Source organism: Sciurus carolinensis, chromosome 2 (assembly GCF_902686445.1).
Source record: "Sciurus carolinensis chromosome 2, mSciCar1.2, whole genome shotgun sequence".
Taxonomy (NCBI): Eukaryota; Metazoa; Chordata; class Mammalia; order Rodentia; family Sciuridae; genus Sciurus; species Sciurus carolinensis.
In genome coordinates, this window is record NC_062214.1 from 191,870,508 (window position 1) to 191,890,908 (window position 20,401).

General features: G+C 58.2%; 1 protein-coding gene across 2 annotated transcripts in view; it reads left to right on the plus strand.

Moving 5' to 3' along the window:
* Positions 1 to 325: 325 nt before the first annotated feature.
* The window catches only part of Bdkrb2 (bradykinin receptor B2), a 33,706-nt gene continuing 13,630 nt past the window's right edge, over positions 326 to 20,401 (plus strand). Inside the window, exon 1 of one of the 2 annotated variants that reach the window (XM_047542323.1) lies at positions 326 to 457. In XM_047542323.1, coding sequence (XP_047398279.1) covers positions 327 to 457 — 131 coding nt within the window. In that variant the 5' untranslated portion in view covers position 326. The remainder of the gene's footprint in view (positions 458 to 20,401) is intronic. The other variant, XM_047542322.1, reaches the window with a different exon arrangement.

Genomic DNA, 20,401 nt, shown 5'->3' on the forward strand with positions numbered 1-20,401 from the left:
TACACCTAAAACTCAGACTCAAAACAACCTCCTCAGGAAAATAAATCGTGATCAGCAATAAATGTTATGGGAGAACGCTCATTCACATGGCCCTTCACGGGTCCCTCTGTGGCTGGCTGGGGCCCTGGCCACCTCAAGGCTCCTCTGGGCAGACAGTGTACACGGCAGAACATTCCTGGGGAACACGGAAATCTCCAGCTCACAGAGCCCAGGGCTGGAGGGAGAAACCAGCCTGGCTCCAGGACCAGGCAGGAGCTGGGAGAGAGCTGGAGTGGAGGGAGGAAGTGCCCAGGAGGGCGATGACATCACCGCCCAGCCCTTGAAAGATGAGCCGTTCAGTTGCCACTCCAGCTCTGATCCTCCTTCTCCTCAGAGGGCTAGGGACGGGTGGGGACATCAGGCAGCCCTGTGGACCCAGGAAACCGCCAGAGTGCCTGCGCAGCTTGTTCCAGACAAGGTGGGTGCCGGGCAGGGGTTGATCCAGCCGCCACACCTTTGCCAAGAGGACCTGCTGTCCCGGCAGGAGGAGGGCAGTCACTCAGCAGATTCCCAGGCTCCAGAGGGTGCTCCGCTCCTGGGGAGTTTGGGGAAAGTTCTCTTCCTTCCCTGGGTCAGAAAAGTGACCCTGGAAGAAGGGCAGTTGGCAGGAGGAATTGTCTTCTTTGTTCTGAGTTAGTTTTTTGCCCAAGTATGGTCCGAGCGGCTTAATGACTTGGTTTTTGTAGCTCCTGAGTTGACACATTGGGCTGAGCACAGTAGCCGTCTGGGCCACTCACTTGTCCAGTGTGACCCTGGACAAGCTACTTAACCTCTCTGAGCCTCTGTTTCTCGGTTGGCAAAGTACCCTGCTCTCCTGCTTCCTGGTGATGAAAGATGTTAAGTCGGACAGTAGAGACTTCACATCTGTCCCGTGTGCTTGGGGTGGCTGGTGGCTGGTGGTGGTGACTGTAACTGTCAGACGGGCTTTGGGTCCCTGCTGTCACGGTCCTGGCTTGGCGTCCCAGCTGTGCTCTGCCCCTACAGGTGACAGACACTGTTGAGCAACTCACTTTGTCCCAGGTCCTGAGCCACAGAGAAGCTGTGCAGACAGAAACCGGCTGTTACCCACCAAGTGCCGCGTGGTCGGCCGTTATCCAAGATGCCTAGTGCCGCGGGCTGGGCGGGGTTGTGGTGATGCTCCCCGGGCAGGTCAAGATGCGCCTCCCTGAGTCACAGGCCACCGGGCTCTGCCAGCCCACAGGAAGTGGGAGCTCTGGCCGGCATGGTGCAGCGGGGGCTCCGGACCACCCCCACTGCTCGTTCCTCAGGGTGGTGACCGGGGCTGGGTGAGCGACCAGGTGGCACTGCCCTCACCTCTGCTTCTCTGGAGAGCCAGGTGGTACCTTTCGGGCCTCGGCAGCAGGGGGGGACGGGGACACCACAGTGGAGAGCTCCCAGCCTGGAGAAGAGGCTGCTGGTTTCCCCTGCTGGGCTGGTGGGTGGGTGGGCAGCTGGAGAAGAGGTTGGGGGACACATTGAAAAGGAGAAGGCACCTGTGCTGGCCCCACAGGGGACCCCAGGACCCAGGTGGTCAGCTTGTCCTGAAGTTCATGCACTGTAACGTCCCCCACAATCCTAGGCGTCCCCCCAACCATAGGCTCCACACCCCACCCCTGCGGGTTTCAAAACTGAGTCTGGACCGGGCTCCGCAAAGCCCTGGCCCAGTGTCGGGAGCGCCTGGACCTCTGCGGGACTCGGGCTCTTCACTGTAAGCAGGGGCGGTTCTGGGGATTGACTGAGCCTGGACCGTGAGTCTGGGGACTTTGGATTGAACCAAATCTGGCAGATGCTGGCCGAGGGGACCCGACAGGTGCGTGACCTCGGCTAACCTGGTGACAGGCTGGGCAGTAAGTGCAGGGCGTCAGAGGGTGATGCTCGGGCCGCCTGGGGGTGCCCGCCCGGTGCCAGGGAGGCCAGTGCATCTCGCCAGGGGCTCCAGCTTCCAGCGGGAAAGCCAGGCACTCTGCACTCCGCCGCCCGAGCGGCATGGGAGCCGAGCTGGGGTTTGTTGGAAGGCGGAATGGCGGGTGGGCCCTGGCCACTCGGCAGGCCCTGCCAGCACTCCCGGGAGGGCATTCTGGGGAGAAAGAATCCCGTCAGAGGAGGCGGCCGTGTGCTCGGAACCGCTAAGTTGTGGAGCCCAGGAAAGATGGGCGGCCACAGGAGGCCTGGAGGAGGGAGGGACAAATGGCTGTGGGGCAGGAGAAGCTCAGGGAGAACTACATCCAAAGCCGCCAAGGCCGTGCTCCGGGCTGCGGGGCAGGCAGGTCCCTCTCGGGGAGCAGGGGCAGGTGACAGGAGAGGCCTCAAACTGCCTCCCCCCACACCACGGAGGAAAGGCAGGGCACCAGCACAGGCCGGCGGCGGGGGGAAGATGCGGAGGCCTGAGCCTAGGGGTCGGCCCTGCCAAGAGCCCAGACCCCGACGTCACCGCCCACAGGCTCAGTCCAGCGCCCAGCGGAGAGCACCGCCTTGGGGGAGCTGCTCCAGGCCTGGGAGCCCCCGCTTCGCCAGCGGGCCGGGTCTCAGGAGGGCTCTGCAGGGGAGACGCCCTCCTTCCCAGCACAGCCCACCCCGCTGAGCAGAGGGCCCACCTCTCCCTGCAGCCTGCCCCAAGACCGCCCCCCGGTCCTCTCCAAGCTAGTCTGCCCTGGGTGACAAGCGTCAAGTCTAACTCCCTCCTCCAAGTCCCGAGGGGTTTCCTGGGGGCCTGCTCTGCCAAATCGCGCCCCGGGGCTGCTTTGGGGAACAAACCCACAGAGTTAGAGTCTCCTCTGACTCTGTCATCAAAATGGAGTCTGTGAAGTTCTGGAGGCCAGAAGTGAAGCCTCCTCCTGAAAATCTTGCCTGCTGCTCAAAACCAGGCGCCGCAAACAGGACTGGACTCCAGCCCGACTTTGCCATTTCTGATGGGGAAGCTCTCGGCCTCGGCTTTGTGATCTGTGCATTGGGAATAATCATACCCGTCATGGGGCCTCCTGGAGGCCTAACTCCAACCGCGCTGGTGCAGTTGGCCCAGGCGCCAGCACACACAAGGGCACGGCTAGCTGAGGGACCATCCACAGGGGCAGAAGCAAGGGCAGGGGACTGTCAGAGGTATTCGTTGCCTAGCAGCCTAGGGTCTCCCAGGGAAAACAGCCCCCACCCCATGCACCAAATCTATGGGCAACCACGCAAGAGGCCTGTGGCCCTTCCTTCAGAGCTCAGATTTGGTCAGGCCTGTCCCCGCCCCAGCCCCTGGGGGCCCCTCCATGCTCTGCCACCAAGGAGGGAGACCTCTGAAGGCCGCAGTGCCTGTGGCCACCCTCGACCCAGCGGGCCCTTCCTTCTGGGCTTGTTCTTGCACTGATTTTTCCCATGAGGCTGCTTCTCCTCCTCTTTGGGGGTGAGGGTCCTAAGCAGCCCACTCTGTGGCAGACGAGGAAAGGCCAAGCCTGCCCCTCAGAATCACCTGGAGGTGGGCCCCTGGGCAGGGCCGGGCCGGCTCTGGGGCCGCTGGTTGGAGAGCTGGCCAGGGCCTCGACGGCGTCTGCAGGGATTTTGAGGCAGGCGGCCTGGAAGTCAGCCGGTTGCCCTAGCGGAGGGTCTCATCCTGAGCCCCAGCCACCCTCCCCGCCTCTCTCCCCTTCCCACAGCCGAGGGGTCAGGGCCCCTGAGCCCAGTTCCCTGCCTCCTGGCACCTCTGTCCCTCCTGCCCTCTCGGGAGAGGACAGAAGCACGTCCCAGAGGACCAGAGCCTCCAGAGGCTCATGGTGAGTCCCTGCAGGAGAACTTGGGCCCAAATGTGCTGAGGGCATCCGCCCTGCCGCTGCCCTGCTGGAAGGTTCTTGGGGAGGAGCAGGCCTCACTCGCCCCAGCACCCAGGCGTGGCCCCTGCTGGGCACCAAGAACAAGCCTCAGGCTCCTCTTAGCCATGGAGGGCACCTCTGGGTACCCTGCCTCTGACCCCAAGCACCCAGAGGAGGGAAGAGTGTGCACACCTGGTACAGGTAAAGGCCTCGGTCTGCACACATCACCTGAGGTAGCCAAAACCACAGAAAAGGGACTCGTCCTATGAACCGGGGCACAGTAGAGGGACAGCCTCCAAGGACAGGGCCTCTTCCCTTTCCCTCCTTCTTCTCCTCCCCCTTCCCCTCCCTCTTGTGAAGCCTGTGGGCACTGCCTCCCTGTCTCCCCGCTGTGTGACCTGGGCAAGTGACTTGGCCCCTCTGAGCCTTGTTTCCCTGAGTTGTAAATAATGATGAAAGCTGAGGCCTTAGGACTTGGCGGCCCGAGGCTGTGGGATCTGGGGCAGTCCCACTCTGTGACACTAGGGGTTGGACTTGAGGTGACGGGAGGAGGTCCAGCAGGCGGCACCTCAGCAGGAGGAGGAATGACCTCTGGGTCCTCTAGCACAGCAGGGACTGTCGGTTAGAATGACCAACGACCTCTCTGAAAATGACCCCGCGAGCACCCAGCTCCGAACACACGGAACAGCTGGACAGTGGGACCAGCGCTGGCTCCCAGGGTGTGCCGAGTTGCGGGGTGCACCGCACAAATGTGCACAAACACACGTCTCGGTATTGTAGGACGAGGGGAGCGGTGACCGCTGCCTGCAGGGGTGACGAGGGTGCATCTGAGGTGCCTCCTGAGCGTCCTCACATGTGGCTCCATGCACGTCTGCCCAGGAAAGCCCAAGAGGCATCTAGAAAGAGACGGGCCCCGGCGACAGCCTGGCAGTCTGCGGGAGAGGGCTGACAGGCGGGGCAGCCCAGGAGGGAGGCTATTTCTCTTTTGAACTCTTTCAAGTTTTTATCAGGCATGTTTATCCTTTCGCAAAAAATTTAAATATAAAAAGCAAAACAAACTAGAATGGAAATAAGGAGACAAAGTGTGCCTGTGTTCCCCTTTCTGCAGCCCGGATCATCCTAAGTCTTCCTCTGGGTGTGGGAAGAGGACCGAAGGTGAAGGGAGGGAAGTCGTTCAAGCACCTGTGCCCACGTGCAGGTGCCAGCTCAGCCGAGGTGGCCGGGGAAAGGGTGGGGCCCAATGGTAGCAGGACGAGCAGACCCTGGGTCATGAGAGCCACTCTGTGACCACCCAAGGAAATGCATTAGCTGAGCATCTACTATTTGCAGGGCTCTGTGCTGAGCACTCAAGCTGCAGGGACGCGAAACAGCCTCTGCTCACTCAGACTCAGAGCCGGGGTAAGGGGAGGGGTTTCCTGAAAAGAAAGAAAGAAAAATTGCTTTAGTTAACATTCTAGGCCAAAGGGGAAATTAATAACTTTAAATAATTCAAGAAAGGGGAAGACATGTTATAGAAGACATCACTGCGTTTACTGGAATCAGCTGAAGTTGAAGGCCATGGTCAGCAAGCTGGTAGGAACATGACCGTAAGTTTAACAGCTGTTTAGAAAGGTTGCTTAGAATAGAAGAGATGAACAACTTGGAAATAATCTGGAAGTAAAATTTCATGTTATTTCAACTAAAGCTGAAAGTGGAAGGGAAAGAGGAGACTGAGAAGTGTGTAATGGTTTCTGTCTTTTCTGTAAGAAGAATAGTTATTTTTCTGCTCTTGATGATAAGGGGTGGATGCAGGGTCTACAGGCTTGTGAAGCATTTAAAGATAGTCGTTGGAAGAGTGTAAATGGGCTATATTACACTGTGTCCTACAAAGAATACATATTTACAAAAATTAATTATGTTCTGGACCCTAGAGAAAAATCTCAGCATATAGATATTAATATCAATAAAGAGTCACAGGCCACATGACCTGACCCTATGGTGGAAAGTCACCTATAAACACCAAACATCACAACCCACGTGAACATTACAAAACACTCTTCCGAAAATCTCTTTCATCAGAGTTCATCAAAACTGAAATTCCAGATATCTGAGGAATGATTGATTTTGATAACACTACTTATCAAATTTATGGCATATAGCCAAAGCCATACTCAGAGGAAAATTCATGTCTTTGTATTTTTAAATTAATTAAGTAAATGTCAAATTTTTAAAAAATTAGATAATGAATAATGATCCCAAAAAAGTAGGAAAAAAATGACAAAAAATGACTATGGAAAATATCAGTATCGGTAGGTCATCCCAGGAGAAGCTTTCAGCTGGCTCTCTGAAGACAGGACAGGAGACGGGACACGTCAGGAAGTGGTATGGGCTACTGAGAATGTAAATAAATTGAGGGCTGGGCCTGGTGGCGCACACCTGTAGTCCTGGTGTCTGGGGAGGCCGAGGCAGGAGGATCACAAGTTCAAAGCCTGCCACAGCAACTCAGTGAGGCCCTGTCTCTAAATTAAAAGCAGACAGGGCTGGGGATGTGGCATCCACATGGTAAAGCATCCCTGGGTTCAATCCCCAGTATTAAAAAAAAAATTTAAATAAGTTGGCAGACAGAGACTGATGGGCGGCTGCTCAGGGTGGTCAGCAGTGGCCTGTGCCAGGAACACACTGGGAGATCTGCCTGGTCAGGGATCTGTACCAGCCCCAGAAAGCTCTCCCTTCCATCTGTCCCTGGGGACTTTGGCCGAAATTCCCGAATCCCAGACAGAGGCTGCCTCCCCTCCAGAAAAGTGGGCTTGCGGCTCAGGCCCTCCTCCTCCGTGGCCCACGCCTAGGACTGCCATCTCTGCTCCGGGTCTTCAGACAGAGGTCTGAGCCCACCCCCGGGCTCCCACGTGTGCTAATGGTTAATTTAGCCACTAGTGTTGTTTAAGCTGATATTTAGACGTTAGGAACGAGGAGCCTCATTGTCCAGCAGCCTGGGGACGGGCGCAGACAGCTGCTTGCTGAGTAACCCAGGGCAGGTCCCGGACCTCTGCTGCATCAGGGGACGGACAACGTCCACTGTGGTGCTGACGGGACAGACTGTGTGGAAGCTCAGGTGGCGCCAGGACTCCAAAGCCGGCTCACCCACCTCCCGAGCCACTTACTAAGAGACTGTCTGAGCCCTCTCAGCGCGGAGACCTCTGCCCCCAAGGAGTTCAGACTGCCACCGAGAGACAAGGCACTCTGACACAGCACTGTGCGTCTGCAACTCCAGGTCCCCTCCCCGAGGGACCCCGGGACGGTCACCTCAGTGTTCTGTTCCTCAGCCTTCTGAATCAGGAGCAAAATGGCAGGACCTCCAGTCTTTGGGTTTCTGAGCCACCACGTCAACACACGCACACACATGCACAGACACACACGCATGCACAGGCACACACACGCACACAGAGACACACATGCAGACACACGCATGCACAGGCACACACATGCACACACAGACACACATGCACAGACACACACGCATGCACAGGCACACACAACACACAGACACGCATGCATGCATAGGCACACACATGCACACACAGAGACACACATGCACACACATGCATGCATGCATAGGCACACACATGCACACACAGAGACACACATGCGCGCGCACACACGCATGCACACACACGCACAGGCACACACGCAGTCACACACGCATGCACTCACACGCGCACTGTCACACGTCCCCACAATCAGCTCACTTGTCACTTCAGGCTCGGGTTAGCTCTCCTCTCTCCTGGCGGGTTTCAAGTTCAAGCCCTCACACCCAGGCACGGGGACAGCGTGCGGAACTGGGAGAAGGAGCATGCCACGCCGTGGGTCCCTCAGCCAGGGAGCCCAGCCCCGCTGCCACCCCAAATTATCACAAGTACTCCTCCTGATTAACCTGCCACGTAGGAATGGTCCCACCTGACGGGCGAGGAGGTCTGGAGGTGAAGCAGCTGCAGGCCTTGGAAGCCGGCTTCGCCCTCCCCACCCAGGCTTGCCTCCCCCAGGGCAGAGGCACGGGGAGGAGCTTATAGGGCGGCTGGGGCGGGAGGAGGGCGGAGTGCAGCCAGCAGGGAGGGAGGAGTGCTAGGAAAGGGGCGGGGGGGGGGGGGGGGGCTGGAGCCCGGCACCTGGGGCACTTCTCCACCATGGAGGTGAGCCAGAAGCCCCAGGCAGGCGCCGACCACCAGCGACAGGGACACTTGACTGTCCCAACCGGCTGTCCCCAGACCTTCCCAGCAGAGGACGTGTGTGATGAGGGAGCATAAAGACCAGCCCAGGGGAATTTCCTGACAAGTAGCCTGGGGGATTTCCTCCCAGAGTCCCTTCGGGCTGTGATGTCTGAGCTGAGGGGATCGAGGTGGGGGGTGACTGTCCTGCCCCGATAGGGAAGGAAGTCCTGAGTGCCAGGTGATCACGCTGCATCCTGAAACCACCCTCACCCTGGCTTCAAAACTGGTAGCTCCCAGGGGAAGAAGTAACTCCTGTGCTTCAGAAGTCAGAAACCCTGGGCGTGGGGAACCCAGAAGGGCCACTCACTCAGTCCCGCCGTCAGGAGGTGGCAGAGCTGGGACCTGAATGGCAGTCAGTGTGACGCCCGTCAGTCTGAGATTCTTCTGTTACCTAGCAGCTTTGCCTCTTGTGCCAAAGCTGGGTGGCCTGAGGGCGGGTGGGGGCCTGAGAACCTGGGCTGTGGTTTGAGCCCCAGCACCCTCCCCACCTCAGGCCTCACCCATGCAGTGAGTGAGCCTCCTTTGGAGGCTGCGAGAAAGGATGAGAGGAGTGTCCCCTGAGTACATTGCGACAGTTTTTGTTTGTTTTGTTTTTGGTACCAAGGATTGAACCCAGGGGTGTTTAACCACTGAGCCACATCCCCAGCCATTTTTTACATTTTATTTAGTGACAGGGTCTCCTTAAGTTGCTTAGGGCCTCACTAAGGTGCTGAGGCTGGCTTTGAACTTGCAATCCTCCTGCCTCATCCTCCCAAGATGCTGAGATTACAGGCGTGCGCCATAGCACCCCACTGTTTGTGATCGCAATTTTTTTTAATGCAAAGAGAAGAGAGAAATACTATAATCTCTAGGTTGGTTGGGGGTTGGGCATGGGATCAGGGACAAGGACAGGCAACACACAGAGCAAGAGAAATCAGTCTGACCTCAGACTTTTCCGCAATAGCAAATCATCAGACCCCCGACCGGGGAGCAGCTGAAGACAAGAGAGGAACAGATGGTGGGGCTCTCATAGTCCATTTTTTATTGCTATAACAAAACATCTGAGGCAGGCTAACTTTAAAATGAGAAAAGAGGTTTGTTTAGCTCAGGTTTGTTTGGACACTGGATGATCAAAGAACATGGCACAGGCTCTGGCCTGCCCCTTTCACTTTGCTGTGTCATTTCTTGGTGGATGGCAATAGCAGGAATGCGCGCGGGAGGGAGAGCACATTCCAAACAGGAAACCAGAGAGGCTGGCATCTCACGCTTATGCCATATCCACACTGAAGCAGATGCCGGACATCCCTGGTGAGCAACGGCCGCAGGAAGACACGCTCAAGAGTGAAGGGACTCATAAGAATGTGCCACGCCTGCACCCATCATGGAAAAGCCACCTAGAGGCTTAACCCAGCTGACGGAGCCACCCCTGGGACACCAACCTGGACAGTCAGGCTGAATCCATGATGCCCAGGGACCCGGGGGGCCTGTGGGCAATTTCTCCTTCCAGAGCCTCCTCTGCTGGCTCCACCTCGGCTCTTTTCCCAGGTCATCGGAGCCCGCGGGCTCCACCTGCCCAGGACTGGTGGCCAGGTGCAACTTGAAATCACTGCGGAGGAGTCTGTGACCCCACCAGCATCTCGTGTTCACTTGCGACAAGATTGCGCATTCGTTTACGGTTTTTATGCAAGCCTGGCCTTTCCTCTGAACCGTAAATCGGCTGATTATCTTTCTTGCGTCAACTAACCATAATTCAGTCCCTGTCTTTTTTAAAAGGAGAAGACATTTGGTTCATTTCAATATTTTTATTACAGAACTCACAGAAAACTTGGAAACCACTACAAAGCAGACGGAAAATCCAGAAGCACTCATGGTCCCCTGCCCGGGGGCTAAGAGCTCCCGCCTTAACCGGCCGCCCCGCCTTCCTGGTTTTGGAACCGTGTGTCGCCAGCGAGCACTCGGATGCCTCACGGCGCTGCAGTGTGCTCTCAGAAGCAGCACCTCATTTTTGGCAGCTGGTCAGAAGCATCATTTTTCCTTCCTGCTTAGCATTCAGTCCTTGCCCTCTTGAAGGACGAGGGACATGGCTGCACATGCAGCTTTTCCTGTCCTTTTGATCATTTCCAGATATACCAAGCAAAAAGGAAAAGTCATTTTTTTAGGTTCTTGATTTGTTTTGCCTGATTATCCCAAAATTGGATTTTCTGGAGCCAGGTTTGGAAGCCACCATCCCCTCTTCCTGCCTGGCCCCATTCAGAGGAGGCTGAATTCCGTGGTGCCCGGGGGACGGACGTGGCGGCTCGTGGGCGATCTCATGTCATGTGCCTGCCTCCCTGGGCTAGGACCAGATCCTTAAATCACAGGCCAGATTATCTTTATGCTGTCTTGGATCCAGAAGTTTCTGCAGTGATCCGGGACAGGCAGTCAAAGGTGGATCCTTGGAGACGGGACCTGACATCTCTCCACGTGCCAATTACTGGTGGTCCCCAAGACTGATTGAGCCCCACAACCAACCCCACTTACCTAGGAGGAAGCCAAGGCTCAGAGGGCATTGGGCTTCAGAGCAGAGCGGAGGGTGGCCTCTGCTTAGGCCCCCGCTGAGTTCTGGCGGGTGGGGTCCCACAATGGGCTGGGCAGGGAATCACAGAGGGTTTTGTTTCTGGCTTCGAAAATGCAAGTTGCCTGGGGAGGAAGCAAGCTCATGTACTTCAGAGTCAGAAATCCTCAGTCCCAGCTCAGAAAGGGGATTTTCTGCCTGCGTCAGCAGAGATGGGAGACCCCAGGGGTGGTGCAGGGGCCTGGGACTCAGAGCTCACAGCTCCCGCAGGAGGCAAGTCCCCTCCTACCCGCTGAGCTGCACACCAAGCTCCTCCGGCTCTGTGGAGGGGACAACTATGAAACAGGGACAGGACTAGGAGGCTCTGTACCTGTGCCTCCTGACTGCAGGCAGCCTGGAGGAGGGGCACACACTCCTTGGGGTCCCAGGCCAAGCCGCGCTCCCCACAGCTGGGGCCCTTCCAGAGACCAGTGTCTTCTCTGAAGCTGACTTTTCACCCTGAAAAGCAGCTGGTCTCACACCCAGCGTGACCCCGCTACAGTGCTGTTGGAAGATCGAGGAAGATTCAGGCCTGTGGAGCTTCTGAATCAGGCGGCACCTCCAGCACCTTCACCTCCCCCAAAGAGGACATCTGTCCCGATCTGGATAGGCCGCGGGGAAAGGGCGCCGGGCAGCGGGGAAGGCCGTCTTCAAGCTCTAGCACTTCAGTCTGCGCAGCTTAAGGACTCTGGGTTCAAATACACCAGAAACATTGCCGACTTCACTTGAATTCCTTTAGTGACAGGGAACTCACTACTGCCCGAAGCAACTGATTCAGCAAGCATTCAATAAGCAGCTATGCTGTTCCAGGAGCGGGAGGCGGAGCGCCAAGGCCCTGTTCTGTGCTCAGGGCACTGAGGGTGTGTCAGTGAAGATGGGCGGAAGGAAAAGGAAACCGGGGTACGTCTGCGTCTGCGTCTGCGTGCACACGAGCTCGTGCCCATGACTAGGAAAGGGAGTAACGGAGTCACTGCCTTGGTGAAGCCCACCCAGGACCAGCAGGGACAGAGCGAAGAAGTCTGGAAATCACGGACCGACGTGCTGCCAGGACCTTGCAAAACAATCTGCTCCGCCACTGGGGAAACTGAGGCCTGAAGAGGGAAAGCCACCAGGTCAGAGGCACGCGCGGCACAAAGCCCAGATGGGGCTAGTAGTAGATGCCGGCCAGCTTGCGCAAGGCCCTGGGCCATCCCCAGCCCAGCAAAAATAAAGAGAAGCCCCAAATGGACCTCGTAATAACAAGAGAAGAGCACGGGCAAGCCGTGGGCACTGGCTCCCTGCTCGCGGGTCTGCGACCTGAGATGAATGGCTTCCCTTCATCAAGCCTCAGTCCCTCGTCTATAAAGTGGGCTTTAGAAGTCCCTCTAGGGACAATGGCACAGAGGGAAAGCCTCACTGCACCACCACCTGTACAGCGTGGTATCCAGCACCATGACAGCATCGTGGGATTGGGGAAGGGCATCTGTTACTTGGACAGGTCACCTTCTCTCAGTTCTAGTTTCCTCGCCTGAGAAATGAGGGTTGGACTAAACTCTCCACGTGCTGAGTCTTCCAACTTGAAAACCCAAGGTCTCCAGCACGCCCGGGGTGCTTGACGGTTCGCAGTCGCTCCTCCACGGAGCACCCCGGCGCTGGTCCTGCTGCATCCCGTGCACTTAACACCTGGACTTGACTGAGCCCCTGGAATCTGGGCCTGTTGTGCTGTTCATAAAGTGACGACAAGCCAGGCGTGCAATCCCAAGGGCTCGGGAGGCCGAGGCAGAAGGACCACAAGTTCAAACCAGCCTCAGCAACGTTGTGAGGCCATAAGCAACCTAGCAAGACTCTGTCTCAAAATTTAAAAACAGGGAAAAAGGGCTGGGGATGTGGCTCAGTGGCTAAGCGCCCTGGAGTTCAATCCCTGGGACCAAAAATAACAAGTTAGGACAAGGCGCTGGCCCCACCCATCTTTCAGGACAAGGGAGGCCCATGTCCACGCCTGGCAGCGTTTGAGCAGCGTCTGGCCGGCCCTGCACGGACTTGCTGAGGCTCAGTTTCCTCTGCATCACCGCCTGTCTCGGGTGGATCGCAGGATTCGATGAGTTAATATCACGTGTGTTTACAACCGAGCTGGCATGTGACGGATGACAGATGCACTTGCTGCCAACGTCACCACTGTCATTTTAATTTGTCCTTTCCACACGTATTTGCTGAGCCTGGGCCAGGCCCAGTTGTAAGAGGCAGGGACACAGTAAGAGGAAGAATGAGCCACTGGGGGCCATCGCGGGGCCCGGGACCTCAGGGAGACAGACGGTTAAATGCCCAGTTCAGATGGAGGTGCCGAAAGCTGAGACAGAAAGGCCGGGGCTGGGGCACCACACAGGGCCCAGGAGGACCTGGAGGAGGTGACCTGATCCCGGAGCTGATGGAAGGGCCGCTGCCCTGTGCAGAGGTGGGCAGGAGGCAGGGAGGCAGGAGGAGGTCTGTGGCCTTGTGTGGCGGCACCTAACGGGCCTAGAGCCAGCTGGTGCGCTGCACTGGAAAACGGCCGTGGCGGGGGCACTGACGCCAAGGGAATCAGCGACTGCCAGACTCAGGCTCTCCCCCCCAGAGCCAGTCGTTATCCACAGACCAGCACCCCGGGTCTCCTCTCCTCTCACGGAGGAAGACAGAGTCCCCGGAAGAGGGCAGGGCGGGAGGTCACGGGCCAGGTGCTGGACCCCACTGTTCCCCTGAGTGCTGTGGTCCTGGGAAGGCCCGGAGCAAACCAGGTGTTGACGGAAAGAGTGTCAGGAGTCTCCCCCAGGCCAGGGCGTGACAGCAGGCCCCAAAGGAGAACGAGATGTGAATTTGTTCCCCAGCAGCTGGGGCCATTTCTCAATCCCAGGCATAACACCTCCCTGGACAACAACTAGTTACCAAAGGCGGAAATGGAAGGAACGGCAGATCTGTGCTTCCAGAGAAGCAGGGCTGGGGGACAGCGAAGGCCTTGCTGTCCGTCCTCTGTCCCTGGAGGTCCCTTGTTCCTGCCTCCAGATTCGCCAGCATCTCCGCTGGGCCTCTGTCACCAAGCACAGTGCCCGCCATCACACATGGCTGTGTGCACAGGTCCTAGCGGGACCCCCAAGGCGACGCCGTCATGCCAGAGTGATGGGCGTGAGCTGTGCAGTGGAGCCCAGGGGCGCGTGGCCAGGGCAAGGCCTCGGGCTATCGCCCGCCCAGGAAGGCTCCCACACCCCGCCACCCGGGAGAGCCCTGAGGGCAGTGCCAGCTGTCACCCACCACTATAGTCACACGGGCAGAGAAACAGTGTGGTGAGGAGCCCGGAGCCACCAGCCACCAGCTGTGTGACTCCAGACTAGTACTGTGCCCACCGTCAGCTCCAGGGTCATTGTCAGCTTCCCCCAGTGCTGTCCACAGGGGTCCCGGCTGGAGCCTAGTGAACCTGGGAAACCCGACACCCAGCCCAGCAGCGTGGGTGCGTCCGCCCCCTGTCCCAGGCGGGGTAGTGAGGACTCAGGAGACTCCAGTGGATGCTACCCCATTCCCATGGGACCTTGGCCGGCGACGGTTGAGTAGAAGCCCGGAGGACTCTGGAGCTCTGAAATTCTTTGGGAGGGGCTGGCAGCTAGTATCACCCCCAGGGGGCTTCCTGGAAGAGGAGGAATTTGCTTGGTGCAGGGCGCTGGTGGAGAACGGAGTGTCTTGGGTGCATGGAGAGGAGAAAGGCTGGGGTGGGGACAGAGAGCACTGTGGCAGCCTTGCGGACCCGTCAGGGTGAGTCGTGGAGGTGGGCGGGGTTCGCTTCCGACAGACCTACTGAAGTTAGCCCAGACCCGGGTAGGGGCTCAGTGCCACACCACGGCTGCAACACCAGATGCCAGTCCCAGGCGGTGACCTGTGCTGTTGACCAGCTAGTTATAAACAAAGGTCCCGTGAGTCCTTCCTCGGGTTCAGTGATTTGCCAGGACAGCTCACAGGGTCAGGGAGACGGTCACCCATATCACAGATGGATGAAGCAGGACCCACTTGGGGACAGGAAAGAGATGCAGGGCCCCCCTTGACAGGTGGCCCACGGCACCCCGAGGCTTGCCAGCCCACAACTCTCTCCCAACCCTGTCTTTAGGGACTGTCAGGGAGGCTTTATCCTGCGAGCAGGAGGGACTGGAGTCTGTCTGTAGACCTCTCTCCCGCGGGGTGGGTGGAGCTGAAAGTTTGAAGCTCGATCATGCTCGGCCTTCCTGGTGACCACCAGCCGCCATCCTGAAGCTGCCCACCACCAGCCCGTGCCCACGCCCACTAAGAGTCACCTCCTACACCAAAAGATACTTTTATCACCCCGGAAATTCCAAAGGATTTACAAGCTCTGTGTCAGGAACCAGGATCAAAGACCAAATATATATTTCTTATTACATCCGGTCCCACAAACCACAGGCTCTGAAAGTCAAATTCTGTAATCAAGTTCTAGATCTACACAGCCTAATATGGTAGCCATTGGCCAGGAGAGGCTACTGAACCTTGAAATGTGGCTAACCCAAATTGAGATGTGCTGATTACAAAATGCCCATCCATCTCTAAGAGTTGACGGGAAAAAAATTCTATAAAGTAGCTCATCAAAGACTCTTCACATTCACGTGTTGGATATTGTCTTTGTCCATTTCATCTTGCCATAACAAAACACCTGAGGCTGAGTAACTTACAAAGAAAAGAGGGTTATTTGGCTCTCTATTCTGGTGGCTAAAGGATCCAAATCGCATGGCGCCAGCGTCCTGGCTGCATTTTCAGATGACAGAGAAGTGAAAAGGGAAGCAAGCAGGAAGCAAGAGACCGGAGAGGTGCCAGCTCGCTGTTCTGTAACAACCCACTCTCAAGGAACTAAACCAGTCCCAAGAGACCAGACCTGCTCCCAAGAGAAGCATCAATCCACTGGTGAAGCCGGAGGCGCCAGGACCTTGCCACCTCCCACTACCCCACCTCTTCAGGGTCCCACCCCGTCAATGCTTCCATGCTGGGGATGAAGCATGCGGCACCTGAACCTGGGGGACCAACCAGATCCCAACCACGGCCAGTGCTAAATCAAACCTGTTATCAGAATTAATTTCACCTGAGTCCTTTCCTTTTTGTAACATGGCTACTAAGAAATGAAAACTGTTCTGTGGCTCCACTTGCACTTCTGTCTGATAGCGCTGCTCTGGGCGCGGAAGAAGTCACACAGCAGACCAGCGGGATTTGGAGGAAAGGGCGGTAAAGACAGCCACGGAGCCGGCGGAGGAAGAGACGCTCGAGGGGAGCCGCGAACAGCCCAAACGGCCCAGCAAGCCACGTTCTGATCCAAGAAAACCGGCTGTGGGTAAAAGCATGGCATTTCTGAGACATTGGAAATTGGACAGGCCGGGCGGCAGCCCTGAGGAATTCCTGCCGGGAGGCTTCAGGTGTGATAATCGTTGTGCGGCTTTGCTCTCTGGATTGAGCCTACAGGTTTTAGAGATTTGCACTGAACTACTGACAGATCCAACAACAGACGCACGTGCAGGGGCTGCATCAGGTCACAGAGGAGGAGCGGTGGGCCGAGGCTACAGGAAAGATCTGCCGTGCGCTGGGAATCACTGAAGCTGGCCGATGGTCCACGGAGCACCATGATGCTGGTCCACCTACTTGTGTACATATTCAAGTTTTTCTATCATGAAAAGGTTTTTAAAAACAAACTGGAGCTGGGTGCAATGGCCACGCCTAGAATCCCAGCAACTCGGAGGCTGAGGCAGGAGGATCTCAAGTTTGAGGCCAGCCTGGGTAACTTGGCGAGACTGTCTCAAAATAAAAATTTAAAAAGGCCTGGAAGGACTGGGCGGGGGAGAAAGAGAGACCAAAACACCTGGGGTTCAGCCCAGCCTCCTGGTGCCCACTCCGGCTTTGGTCTTGAGGCTTTTGTTTCTGTTTGCTCATCTGTAAAGCAGGGATGGTGGCTGCGGTCCCCTCCCCAGGTTGCAGGTCTGTATCTGCAACGTGCTCAGAATCGTGGAAACAAGAGGAAGGAGATGAAAACCTGTCATAGCTCGCTCACCTCCTGACAGGACCCTGTCCTCGCAGCACCCTGCTCAGGGGAGGCCGTCCCCACTTCCTCAAGAGGCCAAGTCACCTGCAATCCAGCAAGTAGAGGCAAAGCCGAGCTGCCTGCCAGTCTGGGGGCCCGGGTGCAGGCCCGAGTCCCTACGCTGGCTCCCCTGTCCTCCAGCCTGAGGGGCCGGGCCCACTGCTGTCAATCAGCTCTCGGAACACACTCCCGCCCACTCCGTTCTAGAAAGGGTAGACACTGGCAGAACACGGAGTTCTGGAATCCTCGAGGTTGCCTGCCTCGGTTCCCAGCGGGGCCAGAGTCCCACAGCAGAAGTAGGCAGTGACAGAGGTCCTGTGGTGAGGGCAAGGCTTTGACGTGAGTCCGTGGCAGGCCAGGGCTGGAACCACGGCGGCCACAGGGAGCCCTGCAGGAGGCGGGGATGGTCCCTCTCTGCCAAGCCTGCCCTGGGGAGCTTGCTTGTCCACCATCTCCGTGGGAACCCTTGGTGCCTCTGGAACTCGAGATCTGAGCCCTGCTCTCTGCTTTTGCATGCTTCTCAGGGTGGGGCGCTCAGGGCTTCCTCCTCCAGGGAGTGGTTACCAAGGCCCCCAGAATCCTCCAGCACAATCCTGCGTCCTCCCAACGTGGCATCGAAGGCCAGAGATGTTGACAGTCCCCAGGGCACATCTGGGCCCGGGCTCTGTCCCCAGGCCTTGCTCTTCCACCTCTTTGCTGCAGAGTCCTAGAGAAAGAGGGCTCTCTGCTGGCCAAGGTCAGGGACGGCTTCTCGGAGGAGGTGACCTTGGCACTAGGACGCTGCAGGATGCCCTCGTTTCTCTGTCCTGCCCTCGATGTCTTCAGACCAAGGTGTGCTGGGAAGCCGAGACCCCGCGTGCTACAGTGCGCGGGAAGGGACAAAACTCCCCCTGCCCCAAACGCGCCCTCTCCCAGCTCCTCCTGCTGGCTCTTCCTGGGGCCAAGTGGCTTCGGGACACGGGGATCTTTCTCCCTGCGCTGCTGGCTCAGGTTCTGCTCACTGGTCGTCTCCCCCTGCTGTGTAACAGGCTGGTGGAAAGCAGGGCCCCACAGGTGGTGGGGGCGTCAGCCAGCTAATCCCTCCTCCTGCCTGGCAGGGCTGTGCCACCCGGGGCACTGGGCACCTTCCCGATGCGGAGAGGGGAGGGGGAAAGCACCTTCTGGGCAGAGCTCGCCCCGGCTCCCCTCCCCGCCCGAGCTTCCCAGGCAGCGGGTGTGGGGCAGTTCCCCTCTGAGGCTCTGGGTTTCCTGTTTCCTCTCATTGTGACTGAAATGCTCGTGCTAGAAACTGGGACAGGCAGGGCCGAGGGAAGAGGCTATCTTCACGCGCAGGTGCGTGCACCTCTGCTCGGGCTGGGCCGTGGGGCTTGGGTTGAAATCAGAGCTGACACTCAGTTAATCTCTGAGCGTCAGAACAGGGGCCAGGGAACTGGGGCCCAGGACCTGGGTTCAAGGTGAAGCTCGACTGCTGGCCAGGTGTGTCCCGGTAGAGGCCAGGTCTCAGGCCTGCTCTGCCAGGAGCTGCCTGCACTCGATCCAGGATCTGTGAGTGAGCACGGGAACCTTCCAGGTGGAAGAAAGAAGGAAGGAGGAGTCCAGGGCCTCAGGCAAGATGGCCCTGGGGCAGGTCCAGACCTCTGGGCAGGAGCAGGCGCGCCTTGGCTCTGGCCCCCGCTGTCCTGTCCTTACTGGGGACTCAGGACGTCTCCCCACCTCTCTGGGCCTCCGCTGGGCCTGCATGAGAGAACGGGGCCTCGGTCCTGCAGCACAAAGCTCTCACCCCATGAGACTGCTTGCAAATTCTGGAAACCGCAGTGAGGAAGGAAGGGCTCGCGCTGACGGTAGCCTGCAGGCTCAGGCCTGTTCCCAGCGCCCTGCCGTCATTAGCGCCCTCACGGCCTCGCCGAGCAGAGCAAGGACACCCCCACTGGGCAGGCGAAGGGACCCGGGCTCTGAGGAGGCAGCTGCTGGTGCCAGGCCACCCGCGGCTGGAGCGGGGCGACTGGCGGTGGGGGTCTCAGCCAGGAAGCCACAGCTCCCTGGTGACCAGGCCGAGGAGGTCTCCAGGCAGATGGCCCTTGCTCTGTCACCTCCATGGGCACGTGTGATGGTGCCCGAGGCCCAGAGATGGTGGGCACTCTCCCAGGCCACACCCAGCTAGTGGCAGGCTTCACCTTGAACCCAGGCCCTGGACACACACACACACACACACACACACACACACACACACACTGCTCCTCCGCTGCCCTCCTGCCACTCGCAGCTCAAACCAATGACAGCTGGCAAGACTGGGGCTGAGGGGCCTCCTGTGCTGGGAACCCGCATGTCAGACCATCCCAGGGACCTGGCAGCCATCAGAGCCCGGGAGGAAGCCCACGCTGTCCCCAGCAGCCAAACGGGGGTGCCAGTTTCCCTGCCACTCCGACGGCCTGCTGAGCCCGGGCCTGAGCTGCCCTGGGCGGCGCCTGCACAGAGAGCCTTCCCTGCGGGGACGTGAGTCACACCTGTCCTCCGGGGCAGCCCTCGGCAGCCCACTCGGGCCTCAGCTGCTCCCCTCAGCCCCGGGCACCCGACGCTTGGCATCCGGGCACAGCAGACCTGGCTCGGCCCCTGCCTCTTACTAGCAGTGTGGCTTCCATGGCCGGGGCCACCCCACCGCCTCCGTGTGCTCCTCTGGAACATGACGCGCCACCTCTCAGTGCAGTTTCGAGGACGTCACAGGGAAGCCCAGCACCAGCCCTGAGTTGCCCTTCACCTCCCTCCTGCACAGACGTCTGCTCCAGAGAAAGGGAGAAATAAGCATCGCCTGCCCTTTATCAGAAAGCCATCAGCCATTTATTGAACACCTACTATGTGTCGGGCACTGGACAGGGAAAGGAGAGGTAACACCACCAGCAGCTGCCTCAGGCGTGTCCTATGATACCCCAGGTGCAGGAGGGGCCGAGGCAGGAGAGAAGGCAGCAGCCCTAGGGGATGTCAGTCAGGCTCACCAGAGGGGCAGGACCAGCAGGGATCTGCACTTTGAGATTTGCTCCGGGAACTGTCCTGGTTCATGGAGAGCAGAGCTGGCCATCTGGGATCTGTGGGGAAGCCAGGACTCTCAAGCACAGACTGAAGCTGTTGTCCCTAAATTGATTTCTTCTGCTCGAAGCCTCAGATCCGCTCCTCAGTCCTTTCAACTGATTGAGTCAGGCCCACCCAACACACTCCCTTGTTGAGGGTCAGCTGACCGTGGACTCCAGTCACATCCACAAAATGCCTTCGCAGTGACGCTAGGTTAGCATTCGACCTGGGAAGAGGGAAGGGCTTCCTAGCCAGGTCCACACCAACCTGCCCCTGGCAGAGCACTTGGGGGAGCCTCCAGGGCAGGACTAGCAACTGAGCAGAGGGGCAGGGCAGCTGGAGCAAAGGCAGAGGTGGCAGTGTGGGGCGCTCCTCAGGGGACCTGGAGTGCCCACAGAACAGACGGCGGATTATAAATGCTGCTCTGTGGGACCGACACAGGGATGGCGATGTGTGGAAACGCTCGCCCGGGTGTGTCCACAGACTCCGCCTCTCCTCCTGTGACCAAAGCTTAGTCTTCTCTGGCTCGCCGATATTCAACACTGAGAGGCAGGCGACGGTGCTCCTCTCTCGGCCCCTCTGGTCAGGTGGATGCAGGAACTCCGAGGACTGCTCTCTGCACGAG